Source organism: Engystomops pustulosus, chromosome 11, assembly GCF_040894005.1.
Source record: "Engystomops pustulosus chromosome 11, aEngPut4.maternal, whole genome shotgun sequence".
NCBI lineage: Eukaryota > Metazoa > Chordata > Amphibia > Anura > Leptodactylidae > Engystomops > Engystomops pustulosus.
The window spans coordinates 11,565,282-11,583,162 of record NC_092421.1 but is presented as its reverse complement, the minus strand read 5'-3'; the positions used below and the strand labels follow the sequence as shown (position 1 = coordinate 11,583,162).

At 47.8% G+C, this 17,881-nt stretch overlaps 1 protein-coding gene across 7 annotated transcripts in view; it reads right to left on the bottom strand.

The window, feature by feature from the left end:
- The window catches only part of KDM2A (lysine demethylase 2A), a 50,699-nt gene that overhangs the window by 5,199 nt on the left and 27,619 nt on the right, over window positions 1-17,881 (bottom strand). For 2 of the 7 annotated variants that reach the window (XM_072130173.1, XM_072130172.1), the window contains exons 13-18: window positions 11,880-11,963; window positions 5,654-5,923; window positions 5,361-5,570; window positions 3,332-3,412; window positions 2,911-2,958; window positions 703-1,283 (exon numbers count right to left, since the gene is read on the bottom strand). In XM_072130173.1, the coding sequence (XP_071986274.1) occupies window positions 703-1,283; window positions 2,911-2,958; window positions 3,332-3,412; window positions 5,361-5,570; window positions 5,654-5,923; window positions 11,880-11,963 (1,274 nt within the window). The remainder of the gene's footprint in view (window positions 1-702; window positions 1,284-2,910; window positions 2,959-3,331; window positions 3,413-5,360; window positions 5,571-5,653; window positions 5,924-11,879; window positions 11,964-17,881) is intronic. The other 5 variants (XM_072130174.1, XM_072130175.1, XM_072130176.1 and 2 more) reach the window with 5 other exon arrangements.

The window sequence follows — 17,881 nt, the reverse complement described above, 5'->3', positions numbered from 1 at the left end:
TGATTGTGTGGGTTTCCTCCAGGGCCTTCAGTTTCCTCCCACACTCCAAAACATACAGGTAGGTTGATTACATTGTGCGCCACATTGGGGACAGGGACCGAGTTGGCAACCTCTGTGCAGCGCTGTGTAATCTGTGTGCACTATATAAATAAAGGAATTATTATTAATTTTTATGTTTTTTGGAGTATGGGAGGAAACTTGGACTTGGAGGAAACCCACGCTAACACGGAGAGAACATACAAACAGTTTGCAGATGAAAATCACATGAAATCGCTGCAGCCTCCATTGACTTCTACTCCTCCACATCCTCCATCGAAGCATTCTGAGGTTTCATGTGATCAGATACATACATGGGGTAGTTTTTCCAAATGTTAGTGGGTAAAAAACCTTAGATGGACAGCACCCTGGTCACATGACATGCAGTGCTGAATGCTGAGAAGACATGGGGAGGAGAAGCTGGACTCTGCCAGGCAGGATACGCCCCTCCGGTTCCTGCTAGATCGGACTGTATGCCTGGTTAGATAAAGTTGATTTTATGGCGATGTGAGAGAAACCATTTTAAGCTTAAAGGGTGATATTTATTTTTATATACTGTCATTGGCCGTTTTTGTGAAAAACGTGGTGATAAAATTCCAGCTTTAGAGGGAACCTATCATATGCTCACTGTGGTCAATGGCTTGCGACAACTTGTAGCACACTCACCATTTGTACCAGGCCTTGCAGACTCTCATACAGACACAAATCTCTTTCTGCGTAAGATAGTGGAAGACAGAAAGCCAGACGTCCTTCTGCATTGAAGGGTCATCTTTGTGCTGCCCAGGCAGCAGTCCATTCTCATCGTCCTCATCTTCATCGTCCTCTTCGTCCTCATCCTCTTCATCCTCATCTGGCGGCTCAGGAGGAGACGGGCGAAAAGAATGACGGGAATTAGATGTAATGGCTTGCAGTTTTGGGACGATAGAAGAGGAACTGAGCTCTTTAGGGGGTCGCTGGAGGGTAACAGTGAGGTAGGAGCTCCGGTGCCAGGCACGGTCCGCCTCTGAATGTTCTCGCCCGCTGGGGTGGTTTTCCTTTTCGCGGGTCAGCTGTCGCCTCTTGGCTCGCTCTTCCCTGCTGACATGTATCGCCTGTGGTGTTGTTGCTGGCGGTGTGGGGGGTCCAGAAGATGGGGAAGGAGGCAGGAGGAGAAGTGGTGGTGACGGGGGGCTCTGTCCCAAAGGTGGACGTAAAACTTTGGCTGATAAGTGGTGGTCCAGATCACAGTTGTCCACAGCCTTTCGTTTCTGAATAAGAGCAGGGAAAATGAAGGTTAATCTAAAAATCATCAACATAAGGGTAGCAGTCAGCACTGCTGGTGGCAGCATTGGCTTTTACGGGTGTGAAGAGATTCATCCTGACACACACTACTGCATTCATCTGTTGATATATTGCAATGCAGAAATGAACAGGGGTGGGGTTGAGGCACAAATGTTTTCAGCATTGTCATCCCCAACAGCATCATTAGACTACATTAGTCTACATGCACACTGCCACAGCAGCCGTCCCTTCTCCATAGGAAGCCAAACATCCGTGCAGCAAGAATAGCTCGGACATAGTGTGGTGAGACTGTGGTGACTACAATGGCAGCCATGATATTGCCACATGATTTGCATGTAGCCGTATACTAATCTAATGCATTGTACCCCAAATAATCTCAGTGTGGTAGATCTAGACCTGGGTACTGTACAGAGCATACCATTTCCAGCATGGAAAAGTGGAGAGCAGTGTCTCCAGATTAAGGGCTTTGAGACACATTGAAATTTAAAGAACAAGTCATGTGAATGTTGATGGTCCAACATCAGGACCTCGCAACGACCAGGTGTCCTGGGATGAAAGAAGGCTGCATCCAATATATAGCATTTTACCAAGACTCCAGCTCTGCTCCTATTTAAAGGAAATCTACCATCAAATTAAGCATGGATAAACCAGGGGCACTTACTCATAGATCCAGACTCGGTGACTGTGGAAATTATGCTAATGAGCCCTAAAGGCTACCCTAGACCCTCTGATCTGGCTTTACAAACTGTTACACTGTCTCCCCCGAGCATCCCCCCCATTCAGGAAGTGCTCACTGCGCAAATGCTGAGGAAGCAGAGAGGACGGTGAGACTGTATAGGAATCTACAAAGCCACAGAGGGGCTAGGATCATTAGCATAATTATAAAAGTTGATTTTAGAAGGAAGAAGGCCATAGATAACAAATATAAGAAGATTCCCAGTGTCACGGTGCCTGGATCTATGAGTAAGTGACCTGCTCTATCACTATGGCTTTTGATGCGAGATTTCCTTTAAGGCCTCCTCCACACATACATGCTCGGTCGGTGGGAACAGAACTGTGCAAGTCAGATCATATAGAAATATGATGCACGGCGTCCCTGTCTGCTGAACTGCAGCGCCCACACATTATATACAAGTCCAAAGTCCAAGACTTGAGTTTAATGAAATGCAACCCCACTAGGGTTAGTGTCATAGACAGTGGTTTTAGAAGGAAAGGAAAGTGTAAAGGGAATGGCATGTACTTCTGCTTCCAGTGGTGTAAGACTCAGTTCACACCACTGTTAGTGGCCTGTACTGCAGCCCACTGCGGGGTCACAGTTGTAATTAACAGAAACCTTATAGAAGGGGCTTCGCTATGAGGAATGTAAACCCACTGTATTTAGCGTCCATTATGTTCGCCGTTAACATAACAGGATTACAGAATATCTAGTAGTGGTGTGAATATAGCTCTAGAGAGATTGTCTCGGGTTAAAGCAGGGTTGACCCATCATATATACTAGTGGGGCACACAGACGCCCTATAAGCTAGGTAGACCAGTCAGACCAGGTCATGTGGCACTAGTAGCACTTCTAGGTTATTATAATAGAGATCCCACCTTCAAACTTACATTGTGCAGCAAGACTTTTTCCTGATCGGTGTTCCCCTAAAAAGAAAAAAAAAGGCAGGAATAACCAAGAATTCCAAAAAAATCGTAGCCCTGAGACACAAAACCTACAGCATGACAAAAGTAAAAGGTGCTGGATGAAGCGAGGCGCTAGATAAACACAACACGCGTGCCGCTACTGATACAGAAGATCTGCATTTTATCAGACATCTAATGTTACATCGATGCACTGCTCTCTGTTATCAGCCAGGGTCCTGCAGAAAGATTACTGGACAGGAAGACATCCCTCTCCCAATTCACATTCTCACTGCATGTGCAGACACACACCATGGTAACAAAGCATAGAGGCCCCGACAGCGCAGAAGCAGCTAAGTAACAGGTAGGAAGTAGGAAGGTAGGTCTGTCCGCTCACCGTGTGCTTCTTCCGCTCGTAACATTTGGGGCATTCCCAGTAGTTGGGAAGCTCCTCACTCAGCAAGCCTTCGCCGTCCATCTGTGATACAGGACACAAGAGGTTAAAGCACTGGCCTGGTACTACTTCATTTATTATAAAGTTCTGTCCTTAATCCTCGGTATTGTTTCATTTTCTAGTTAAAGGATAACTATTTAACATGACACATCCGGCCTTCACGTGTCAGCTGGAAATAGTAAGGATCCCTCTGATACACTTCTAGTTTGGTGAATAGTAATGGTTCCAATATCAGTAATGGTTATAGTAGAGGGCGAGGATATAATTATAACAAAGACAAATGTTTCCTTAAAGGAAACCTACCACACTTACATGCGGGTGTGTGCGCCCTTTGGCAGGATCCACTCTTATTTCAGCTTCTTTGTCCTTGTATTTAAGGCTTTAAAAATCATGTAAATTAGCCCCCGGGGCTCAGTTGCACCATTTTAAAGGGCAGAGGAAGCTAAAATAAGAGTAATCCTGCCAGAGGGGCACACACCGGTATGTTAGTGTGCTTGGTTTACAATCCTTCATCCTGGTGATAGATTTAGGACATGACCTTAAAGGAAATATAAGTTTACTACTAACAAAAGAGCCTCTAAACTTCTGCAGAAGTGATAATGTAGGCCTGCGAGGTGCGGAGAGCACCTAATACCACCCTCCATCTCCAGTGACTTAGGGATCATTCACACGAATATGTGCTCGCCCGGCGAGGAAGAGGGATGAGTGCAGCATGGCCCTTTCCACTCCAAAGAGCAAGGACAGCACCGCAACAGGGTGAAATATCAAACGCGTCCTATATTTTTTCTGTGCATGGTAACGGTGGGACAACGTGTGCTCACCACACCGTGACCAGACGCCAATGGGGACCGATATGCGGCCGCAAATGGTGCAATGTCCTAACATAAGAAAGAATATCTCTGGCACAGAGCAGGGAGTAACCTTTCCTCCATCTCCACGGAGAGGCTATTCCATGCCCCAGTAGCCTCTCCGAAAAATTAGCACATTAGTTAGTTAACTCTAGATTAGGTTACACGTTGTTATTGGGTTAGGCAAGCATAGTTTAGGGCTTAGGTTATTAAAGGGAACCTACCATCAGATCTTTCTTAATTAGATTTCCACATGGTAGGTTTCCTTTAAAGGTTTTCTTTAAATTACATTTTGAAGACACTGGGGGGAAAAACAGATTACCTTACGGCTACGTTCCTGCTCTCAATGCCAACCAAAATCACTTACTAGAGAGATTGCCCAAACACTAAAGAAATCTCCCATGTCCATTTATCATCATAGGACTGAAGAAAAGGAACAGAGTACAGCACTATTCATACACACAATGCCGAACCCCTTCTACTCCTCACTGGATAGACAATCCCATGGGGGTAAGAAATGAGCAACAATGGGGAGATTTATCACAAGTTTCTGAGAGCAGAACTACCACTTATGGAAACCAATCAGAGCTCAGCTTTCATTTTCCCACAGCTATTTATAAAACTAAAGCTGAGCTCTGATTGGTTTCCAGCAACCAGAACAGTTTTACCTCAGACACTTGTGATATATCTGCCACAGAGTTATTCAGGGACCGTCCCCAGACAGAGGTTGGAAGGTGGCCCCAATGTTTCTATGTACCACCATCCACTAAACACATTTCAGTGATGACCCCGGCCCTCTATTCTCCGATTTGTCAGTCATAGGGTACATGTGCTCGCCCGGGCCGGGCGGTAAATTGGTGAACGCTCTTACCCCTCCTTCCTCCAATGGCAGGCCGCAAATCTGATGAGATATAGGACATGGGCGTTATTTTGCGGCTGAGTAGCGGTATGGCGACACACCCTGTGCTCACCGCTCCGTCACCAGGAGCCATATAAGTCTATAGGGGCCGTGATCTAATCACAAATCATGCGACCAGATCACGGCCCCCTATAGCGGCCGTGTGAATGAGCCCTTACTCCACTAGGTTTTATATAGTAGACTTCCCACTTCTTTGGCTACTCACCTCAAGGCAGCCAGGATGGACGATCTCATTGCACGTGGAGCACTCCATAAGCTTCTTCTCAAAGTCGTGGGAATCGCTGGTCTGATCCACCTCTCCACACACGGCACAGGTGACAGAGTGGGGCAGCCTAGGCTGGAGGAAGAGGCGGCCGTAGTCAGAGACCTCATCACTGCAACTGCCAAGGGGCTCCCCCCGACTATAAATAGAAAGCTACACCTCTGCAAAATGAGGTCACGTGTCTAAAAGGTGATGTCACAAAACACATTGCTAGATCAGAGCCCTGTAATACTCACCGCAAGGCACTGCCTCTGCATGCAGGACTGCTTCATCCTGCCGGGACCCCCAAACTTCTTCATGTCTTTGCAGTAGTGACATGTCCCACACTCTCTTTGGAGACAGGCTTGACATTTCCGGCATCTTACTCGTCGCCTCCTCGCACCAGAGGAGGCCGCTGATCCAGAGTAGGTGGCAACCGGTCGGGGGGCTGACGTGGCGTGACGGGCTGCCGGCCGCATGATGTGAGGTTTGGTGAACTGGATCTTGGGCCGGAGGTGAACTTTATACTAAATATAAGGGGGGTTTAAAAGAAAAATAAAAAAAAAAAATGAACAAATAAATAAAAAAAAATTATGAGGGAACTTATAAAGAATCAAGACTTAGGTCATGTCAAATCTCTACAAATAAAGATATAGCCGAGCAGAGTTTGTCATTTCATAGTTTTCCTTCATTAAAGGGGTTGTCCAGAGGTAGAAATACATGGCTGCTTTCTTCTTAGTGGCTAGTGTGTGGTATTGCAGCTTTTCATCACTATAGATCTGAGCTGCAGTCCCGGCACAGGCCACGGTCAGGGGTGGCGCTGTGTTTGTAAGAAAATAGCCACATTATTCCAAACTCTAGACAGCCCCTTTAATGAAGGCAAATGTATTGAGTGCATTTCACTGCAAGTTCTGTCAAGTGGCAAACTCAGCTCAGCTACAACCGTATAACAAGGGGAATTGGTCTCCAGGACGCCCCTTAATAATCCATGACACAACAAAGTTCATGACTCCAATGGTGGAAGCAATTTCAAGCATGGGCAGGTGGTGGGCTCGGGGTTGACGATATGGGCAAAGAATATATTTGGGGGTGTGGGAAACCAGTTATATAAACTACTAGTAACAATTATAAGACTAGTAACCTATAAGGCTGTGTTCACACTACTATCACAACACAAATGAAGCCTCACTGACCCCACAGTAAGACAATAAGGTCTATTGGGCTCCAGTGAATTAAAGGTAAAGAGCCGCATTATGGGGGAGATTTATCAGAAGTCTCTTGGAGCAGAACTGTTCTAATTGTTCATGGCATCCAATCAGAGCTCAGCTTTCATTTCCCCACAGATGTTCATAAAATTAAAGCGGAGCTCTGATTGGTGTCTATGGGCAACTAGAACAGTTTTACCTCAGACACTTGATGATAAATCTTCACGTATGTTTTGGTCAAATTTAACAAAATTATAGATGGATCCTCTAATAGAGGCCTCAGGCTTCCGCATAACTGTAGGTCCAGCTATATTGCCCAGCTACATGTGGCCAGCTGTACTACATAAGAACAGCGGTAACGTAATATAGGGTTGTGTACACACTGTATTATAAATGTATTTATAGACATATTAAATGTTCTGTGATACAATGTAACGCTTTGGGCACAATTTTATACAATACACTGCAACTCAACATAAAATATGTATGTATGTATGTATGTATGTATGTATGTATGTATGTATGTATGTATGGAGATATAATGCACTGTATGTAACAGAGCTCCTTACATTGTACCCATGTAAGGCAGCACATAAGCTTTTATATTAACTTAAAGGGGTTGTCCAGTCACAGCCACTAATCCGATCCACGGGAGAGAGGCCAATTTGCTGATCAATGAGGACTTCTATGGATCATGAGAACGGGGGTCCGTTGTATCCCAAAATGAAGAGAGAAGGCAGTCGCGCATGTGCTGGTTCCATAGATAGTAAATAGGGCAGCGCGCTTGTGCAAGCAGTTGATGCATTCTTTTGCGGTGCAACAAGGTTACTATGGACCCTGATCAGGCGAGGGGGGGTTACAACACGAAACCCCAATTATTAGTGAGTCAACCCCCTATCCTGTGGGTATGGGATAACTTGTGACTGGACAATCGTCATAATGGTGCAGCGCAGTGGGAGAGAGCTCATACAGGGCGGGTGGTTGCTGTATTGTATGCATATACCTTTACGTAGGTTTCTATGACAGCAGGGGGGGGGGGTTCTGATACAGATGCTCTATATTAGCAATATACTATAGAGCTGCATGGCCTAGGGGCTCATAGGGTATTCAAAAAACTTATTCAAGACAGTTAAGGGTTTTGACAAGTTTTAATTATAATTGGTAAAACCTGTCAAAAACTGATGCATTTTAAAAAACTGCACGTGTTTTTGGACGGACTGCTTAAAAACGGACCAAAACGGGTTCAAAGCGCCACGTGGGGCATCACCCTAAGGCCTAGGTCACATCACCTTTTGGTCACAACCACCTATGGTGGTTGAACACACAGAACAAGTGCAAGTCCTTCCATCATCGCTTACCTGTGTGGAGCTGCCTCACCAGGAGGTTGCAGTCACACGCAGCGTCTTAATTGCTTTTTCATGCGTTTCTACCGAAACTAATGCGACTAGTACCAAGCATCGCATTTGCAATGGTTTCATATAAGCCCCTTCCCTTCTCCGAGGTGCATTTCAGTTCAGACGCTGTGTTGGAACGCAGCCTTACAGCGATGTCATCAGAGGCTTACACCAAAAATTCGGAATCACCCATAAATCATACAAATAACCATAAACATGTTCGGTATATCCGCAATCCTAAACACCCAAATCAGAATGTGAAAACAAAATATTCTATGTGGTGGACGGCGTAACATAGCAAGTGTCGCCATTGTACCACCCATAAAATTTAAAATTAAACTAAACTGAAAGGTCAGAGAGTTACCCAAACGCTATCGATGAGAATTAAAAGCCCTCCTCAAGAGCAGTAGGAAGGTGTGATCAGAGATTATCATTACAGCTCCTGCTCCAAGACCAACAGGGGAGCCTGAAGGTAAGATACAATTGATCAGATGAATGGCTCCTCCTTTCTACAGCATTGGTGTCCTCAGGACGCCAATACGATTAAAAGCCGTGACAATGCCATAAATTGCTGCTTTCTGTCTGGTTATTCATGTGTTGTAAACAAAAGGCGTTCCCATTTCAGCAAATAAATCTTAAGTGTTTGATCGAGAAAAGCGTTACAATTTTCCAATATACTTTCTGTATCAATTCCTCTGCTTGCTGTCATTCAATAGGAAGCTTCATTGTTACTTCCAGAGGATAGAAACCTTTCCATGATCACACAGGTGCGCGGCTTGTTATATCCCTGGTCATGTGAGGTCACACAGGTGCACAGTTCGTTATATCCCTGGTCACATGGTGTCACACAGGTGCGGAGCTCGTTATATCCGAGGTCATGTGGTGTCACACAGGTGTGCAGCTCGCTATATCCGAGGTCATGTGGTGTCACACAGGTGTGCCGCTCGTTATATCCGAGGTCATGTGGTGTCACACAGGTGTGCCGCTCGTTATATCCGAGGTCATGTGGTGTCACACAGGTGTGCCGCTCGTTATATCCGAGGTCATGTGAGGTCACACAGGTGTGCCGCTCGTTATATCCGAGGTCATGTGTGTCACACAGGTGTGCCGCTCGTTATATCCGAGGTCATGTGTGTCACACAGGTGTGCCGCTCGTTATATCCGAGGTCATGTGGTGTCACACAGGTGCACGGCTTGTTATATCCCTGGTCATTTAGTGTCACACAGGTGCGCGGCTCATTTTATCCGAGGTCATGTGAGGTCACACAGGTGTGAAGCTCGTAATATCCGAGGTCATGTCAGGTCACACAGGTGCACGGCTTGTTATATCCGAGGTCATTTAGTGTCACACAGGTGCGCGGCTCATTTTATCCGAGGTCATGTGAGGTCACACAGGTGTGAAGCTCGTAATATCCGAGGTCATGTCAGGTCACACAGGTGCACGGCTCGTTATACCTCTCAGATTTCTATCCACAGAGTACACATACACATTTAGGGTGAAGACACACATGCCGTTTTTGGGCCGTTTTTACTAAGTGCGTTTTCAGATCGTTAAAAACGCATGCGTTTTTGTCCGTTTTTCATTGCGCAATTTCGGAAAAACGGACAAAAACGCATGCGTTTTCAAAAACGCATGCGTTTTTAAAAACCGGATGCGTTTTTTAACGCATGCGTTTTTAACGATCTGAAAATGCACTTAGTAAAAAACGGCCCAAAAACGGCCCAAAAACGCCATGTGTGTCTTCACCCTTAGGGTGATGCCACACATGGTGTTTTGAATCCGTTTTAAGCAGTCCGTTAAAAACCGCATGCCGTTTTTGACCAGTTTTAATTAGGATAAATTGGTAAACCTGTTTCATAACGGACTGCTTAAAAACAGACCTAAAACAGGTTCAAAACGCCATGTGTTGCATCACCCTTATAAAGATTGACAGCAAGCAGAGATCTAAGAAACAGTGAGGAATTGATACAGAAAGTATATTAGAAAATTGTATAACTTTTCACTACATAAACAATAAGATTTATTAGCGGAAATGGGAACATCCCCCTTAACAGGAAATCTACCATCAGGAATGTTTCTAAGAGGTAGATGTAATGGTCGGATCCTAGTAACATCCTAAACCTAATTATCTTCAACCTAATCTATCTTTCCCCAATCCTACAACATTTCCAAACCTTATCTACGCTTTAAAGACAGCACTAGGAGCAGCTCCTAGTGCTAAAACAGACGCAGCAGTGTTACACCTCCGATAACGCTAGCAGACACTGCGGCGCTGTACACTACAAACGCTGGACCAAGCTCTCAAAGAGGTCCGGCATATTCATGAGTGGGTGGTTTTAGGGGCAGCTTTCACCGCTGGCCTATGGAGGGAGCGGGCGGTCCAGAAAGAGGGAGCGCCTCGGACCGCCACCCTCATGAAAAGCGGTCCGGCGTTTGTAGTGTACAGCTCCGCAGTGTTTGTTAGCGTTATCCGAGGTGTAACACTGCTGCGTCTGTTTTAGCACTAGGAGCTGCTTACTTTAGTAACATCTCCTAGTGCTGTTTTTAAGGGTGACAGGTCCTCTTTAATATGCTGGGGAGTGGAGTAGCCTCTCCAAAAAGTGGGAACTAAAGCTACTCCACGCCCCAGTAGCCGTAGATAAAGTGTAGATAAGGTAACAGTATTATAGGATTTGTTTTTAAACAGATTGAAATTGCATGGTTTTTGCATGTTACTATGCGTTTGGCTGCTTTGAATCCATTTTCTTCATTTCTGGAAGTGTAAGCAGCTGAGAAAATGTTAATACCACCGCCTACACTTCACAGAAATGAAGAAAAAAACGGATTCAAACCAGCCAAACGCATAGTAAACATGCAAAAATCATGCGTTTTCAAAGTGTTTAAAAAACGCACCAAATCAGCTCAGAAGTAAGACGTTGCGGGATGTTTACCGTGTGGATGGGGTTGGCAGCCGGGTATACGTGATGCACATGTAGCTTCGGTCACTCCCCGCTACCAGTGACTATATCTCGCTGCTATAGATGAGCGGAACGATGGGCGAGTTCGGGGTTAGTGTTCGGTTACCTGACCTGGAAATATTTCCGGATTGGTCGCCAGACGGAAGCTCTGGCCAATGACAGCCCGGGCTAGTTGTTAGGGGCGTCGATCTGCAATATGTCTGGGTCGTGTCATAACATCCGCTCATCTCTACTCTCTGGGACATAGGTCCAGGACTGCACCGGGGGTTGTGTCCTGCTTGGACCTTCACCCTTATACTCCATGTAGTATTTGAGTAGCGCTAGATACAATGTAACACTTGCGCTTCTTGTGCTACGTTTTTATGAGTGACACCACCGGCCACATCTACGAGTAGGAATCCCGCACCTTTGTATCTCGGACACTGGGGGGACAGCGATAATGTCACATTCCGCTAGGATAATATTCTCACCGGCAGCATTATTATATACTCCTGCCCAGTACACATATATATGTTATATATAAAGAGCTAGCAATGGCATTCACAAACATGTATGTCAACATCTCAGGGACGGCACAGCACACAGCAGACGTCCCGTCCAGTAATCCCAGGCAACAACCCTGCAACCAGCATCTCTCCAGGCAAAAGTGGCTGATACCAGAGAACAGCAGCATGCTACCCCACAGCAACGGGGACAAGAAAATGCAAACCTGCCAACTGCTACATTATGGAAATGATGAGAATACATATCTGTGAAGTATCAATAGCTTCTTTATATAACCAGCATCGTACAGACACAGCAGAGCCAGACTCCAGCACTTCAGCTCTGCTGCATCTGTGTAACGTCACGCATCACACAACTTATCCAATGTACATGACAGTAACCCACCGCAATGGCCCCTTACACAGCATGCAGCGCGCACTTACCTGCTGTCTTTTGCGCCACTGTACGATGGGAACTCCGGTGAGGGCGAGTTCAGGTGGGTCCTGCGCGTGTTCTTCCAGAAGCTTCTATTACCCTCCAGGGAGCAAAGAGAAGGGAGAAAAGGAGGGGCAGGTTAGAGAGTCTGCAGGAAGATAACAAGCTGCAGCAAAGTATAGACAGTCACAGGGAGCTCACTAGGGGGGCGGCCGGTGATGGACATGGCAGGGTGCAGGGGGCACAGATCCTCAGTCAGGGGGAGGGCGCTGCGGTCCTCATGCACTGGCCCTGGTGCGGCTCGTGCTGACCCCTCTCTGCTGCACTCGCTGCTTACACACTCTTCCCAGCAGTGCTTTGCAGTAGGCGGGGAGCAGAGACACACAAAAGAGGGGGAAGGGGAGGCCAAACCTGTGGAGGAAGGAGACGGGAGGAGGGGTGGGGTGGGGGAGACGCTCCTCTGATTGGCTGCAATCTAGACTCTCCTCCCTCTGCACAACTGTCCTGGCTGCTCCTCTCACCCCAGGGGGAGGAAATGCAGAGCCACACGTAGCAGCAGCAGCAGCGCTGCGGTGACATCGCCTCCCGGGTGACATAATCAGGAGACAACCATCTGCTGCCCCTGATACCGGCCCAGACACATGCTGCAGTCCCATCAATATCACCACAGGAGACCACCGGGCCGTACAGAACACAGCAGACATAAGGACAGGCAATCCATGATCTATAGACCGGACCGTACAGAACACAGCAGACATAAGGACAGGCAATCCATGATCTATAGACCGGACCGTACAGAACACAGCAGACATAAGGACAGGCAACCCATGATCTATAGACCGGGCCGTACAGAACACAGCAGACATAAGGACAGGCAATCCATGATCTATAGACTGGACCGTACAGAACACAGCAGACATAAGGACAGGCAACCCATGAATATAAACCAAACCGTACATAACACACCAGACATATGGACCGACGGCATGTGATCTATAGATTGGACCATACAGAACACCCCAGTCATATGGACTGGCAACCCATGTACTATATACTGGACCCTACAGAACACACCAGACATAAGGAACGGCAACCCGTGTACTATAGGCTGGACTGTACAGAACACACCAGTAACCCAGGAACTAAAAAACGGACCGTACAGAACACACCAGACATATGGAACGGCAACCCGTGTACTATAGACTGGACTGTACAGAACACACCAGACATAAGGACCAGCAACCCATATACTATAGCCCGGACAGAACACACCAGACATGAACCGGCAACCCGTGTACTATAGACTGGACCGTACAGAACACACAAGACATATGGACCAGCGACCTGTGTACTATAAATCGACTGCACAGAACACACCAGAAATATGGACCGGCAACCCGTGTACTATAGGCTGGACTGTACAGAACACACCAGTAACCCAGGAACTAAAAAACGGACCGTACAGAACACACAAGACATATGGACCGGCGACCTGTGTACTATAGACTGGACTGCACAGAACACACCAGACATATGGACCGGCGACCTGTGTACTATAGACTGGACTGTACAGAACACACCAGACATAAGGACCAGCAACCCATATACTATAGCCCGGACAGAACACACCAGACATGAACCGACAACCCGTGTACTATAGACTGGACCGTACAGAACACACAAGACATATGGACCAGCGACCTGTGTACTATAGACCGGACTGCACAGAACACCCAAGTCATGTGGACTGGCGACCCGTGTACTATAGACTGGACTGTACAGAACACACCAGACATATGGACCAGCGACCCATGTACTACAGACTGGACGATGCAGAACACACCAGTAACCCATGAACTAAAGACCGGACCATACAGAACACCCCAATCATGAGAACTGGCGACCCGTGTACTATAGACCGGACCGTACAGAACACACCAGACATATGGGCCAGCAACCCGTGTATTGTACAGAACACACCAGTAACCCAGGAACTTAAAAACGGACAGTACAGAACACACAAGACATATGGACCAGCAACCCGTATACTATAGACTGGACCGTACAGAACACCCAAGTCATATGGACTGGCGACCCGTGAACTATAGACAGGACCGTATAGAACACACCAGACATATGGGCCAGCAACCCGTGTACTATAGGCTGGACTGTACAGAACACACCAGTAACCCAGGAACTAAAAAACAGACCGTACAGAACACACAAGACATATGGACCGGCGACCTGTGTACTGTAGACTGGATTGTACAGAACACACCAGACATAAGGACCAGCAACCCATGTACTATAGCCCGAACAGAACACACCAGACATGAACCGGCAACCCGTGTACTATAGACTGGACTGTACAGAACACACCAGACATAAGGACCAGCAACCCATATACTATAGCCCGGACAGAACACACCAGACATGAACCGGCAACCCGTGTACTATAGACTGGACCGTACAGAACACACCAGACATATGGACCAGCGACCTGTGTACTATAGACCGGACTGCACAGAACACACCAGACATATGGACCGGCAACCCGTGTACTATAGACTGGACCGTACAGAACACCCAAGTCATGTGGACTGGCGACCCGTGTACTATAGACTGGACTGAACAGAACACACCAGACATATGGACCAGCGACCCATGTACTACAGACTGGACGATGCAGAACACACCAGTAACCCATGAACTAAAGACCGGACCATACAGAACACCCCAATCATGAGAACTGGCGACCCGTGTACTATAGACCGGACCGTACAGAACACACCAGACATATGGGCCAGCAACCCGTGTACTATAGGCTGGACTGTACAGAACACACCAGTAATCCAGGAACTAAAAAACAGACCGTACAGAACACACCAGACATATGGACCGGCAACCCGTGTACTATAGACTGGACCGTACAGAACACCCAAGTCATGTGGACTGGCGACCCGTGTACTATAGACTGGACTGTACAGAACACACCAGACATATGGACCAGCGACCCATGTACTACAGACTGGACGATGCAGAACACACCAGTAACCCATGAACTAAAGACCGGACCATACAGAACACCCCAATCATGAGAACTGGCGACCCGTGTACTATAGACCGGACCGTACAGAACACACCAGACATATGGGCCAGCAACCCGTGTATTGTACAGAACACACCAGTAACCCAGGAACTTAAAAACGGACAGTACAGAACACACAAGACATATGGACCAGCAACCCGTATACTATAGACTGGACCGTACAGAACACCCAAGTCATATGGACTGGCGACCCGTGAACTATAGACCGGACCGTACAGAACACACCAGACATATGGGCCAGCAACCCGTGTACTATAGGCTGGACTGTACAAAACACACCAGTAACCCAGGAACTAAAAAACAGACCGTACAGAACACACAAGACATATGGACCGGCGACCTGTGTACTATAGACCGGACCGTACAGAACACACAAGACATAAGGACCAGCAACCCATGTACTATAGCCCGAACAGAACACACCAGACATGAACCGGCAACCCGTGTACTATAGACTGGACTGTACAGAACACACCAGACATAAGGACCAGCGACCTGTGTACTATAGACCGGACCGTACAGAACACACAAGACATATGGACCGGCAACCCGTGTACTATAGACTGGACGATGCAGAACACACCAGTAACCCATGAACTAAAGACTGGACCATACAGAACACCCCAATCATGAGAACCGGCGACCCGTGTACTATAGACCGGACGATACAGAACGCACCAGACATATGGGCCAGCAACCCGTGTACTGTACAGAACACACCAGTAACCCAGGAACTAAAAAACGGACCGTACAGAACACACAAGACATATGGACCGGCGACCTGTGTACTGTAGACTGGACTGTACAGGACACACCAGACATAAGGACCAGCAACCCATATACTATAGCCCGGACAGAACACACCAGACATGAACCGGCAACCCGTGTACTATAGACTGGACCGTACAGAACACACCAGACATATGGACCAGCGACCCGTGTACTATAGACTGGACTGTACAGAACACACCAGACATAAGGACCAGCAACCCATATACTATAGCCCGGACAGAACACACCAGACATGAACCGCCAACCCTTGTACTATAGACTGGACTCTACAGAACACACCAGACATATGGACCGGCGACCTGTGTACTATAGACTGGACGATGCAGAACACACCAGTAACCCATGAACTAAAGACCAGACCATACAGAACACCCCAATCATGAGAACCGGCGACCCGTGTACTATAGACCGGACGATACAGAACACACCAGACATATGGGCCAGCAACCCGTGTACTGTACAGAACACACCAGTAACCCAGGAACTAAAAAACGGACCGTACAGAACACACAAGACATATGGACCGGCGACCTGTGTACTATAGACTGGACTGTACAGAACACACCAGACATATGGGCCAGCAACCCGTGTTCTATAGACCGGACCATACAGAACACACAAGACATATGGACCGGCAACCCGTATACTATAGACTGGACTGTACAGAACACACCAGACATATGGACCGGCAACCCGTGAACTATAGACCGGACCGTACAGAACACACAAGACATATGGACCAGCGACCTGTGTACTATAGACCGGACCGTACAGAACACAAAAGACATATGGACCGGCGACCTGTGTACTATAGACTGGACTGTACAGAACACACCAGACATATGGACCGGCAACCCGTGAACTATAGACCGGACCGTACAGAACACACAAGACATATGGACCAGCGACCTGTGTACTATAGACCGGACCGTACAGAACACAAAAGACATATGGACCAGCGACCTGTGTTCTATAGACCGGACCGTACAGAACACACCAGACATAAGGACCAGCGACCTGTGTACTATAGACCGGACCGTACAGAACACAAAAGACATATGGACCAGCGACCTGTGTTCTATAGACCGGACCGTACAGAACACACCAGACATAAGGACCAGCGACCTGTGTACTATAGACCGGACCGTACAGAACACACCAGACATATGGACCGGCAACCCGTGTACTATAGGCTGGACAATGCAGAACACACCAGTAACCCATGAACTAAAGACCGGACCATACAGAACACCCCAATCATGAGAACCGGCGACCTGTGTACTATAGACCGGACCGTACAGAACACACAAGACATATGGACCAGCGACCTGTGTACTGTAGACCGGACCGTACAGAACACACCAGTAACCCAGGAACTAAAAAACGGACCGTACAGAACACACAAGACATATGGACCGGCGACCTGTGTACTGTAGACCGGACCGTACAGAACACACAAGACATATGGACCGGCAACCCGTGTACTATAGGCTGGACAATGCAGAACACACCAGTAACCCATGAACTAAAGACCGGACCATACAGAACACCCCAATCATGAGAACCGGCGACCTGTGTACTATAGACCGGACCGTACAGAACACACCAGTCATATGGACCAGCAACCGTTATACTACAGACTGGAGAGGGGGGGCGGGGTCATACAGCAGGAAGGAGAGGGGGGGGGGTCATACAGCAGGAAGGAGAGGGGGGGGTCATACAGCAGGAAGGAGAGGGGGGGGTCATACAGCAGGAAGGAGAGGGGGGGGGGTCATACAGCAGGAAGGAGAGGGGGGGGGGTCATACAGCAGGAAGGAGAGGGGGGGGGGTCATACAGCAGGAAGGAGAGGGGGGGGGGTCATACAGCAGGAAGGAGAGGGGGGGGGGTCATACAGCAGGAAGGAGAGGGGGGGGGGTCATACAGCAGGAAGGAGAGGGGGGGGGGTCATACAGCAGGAAGGAGAGGGGGGGGGTCATACAGCAGGAAGGAGAGGGGGGGGGGTCATACAGCAGGAAGGAGAGGGGGGGGGGTCATACAGCAGGAAGGAGAGGGGGGGGGGTCATACAGCAGGAAGGAGAGGGGGGGGTCATACAGCAGGAAGGAGAGGG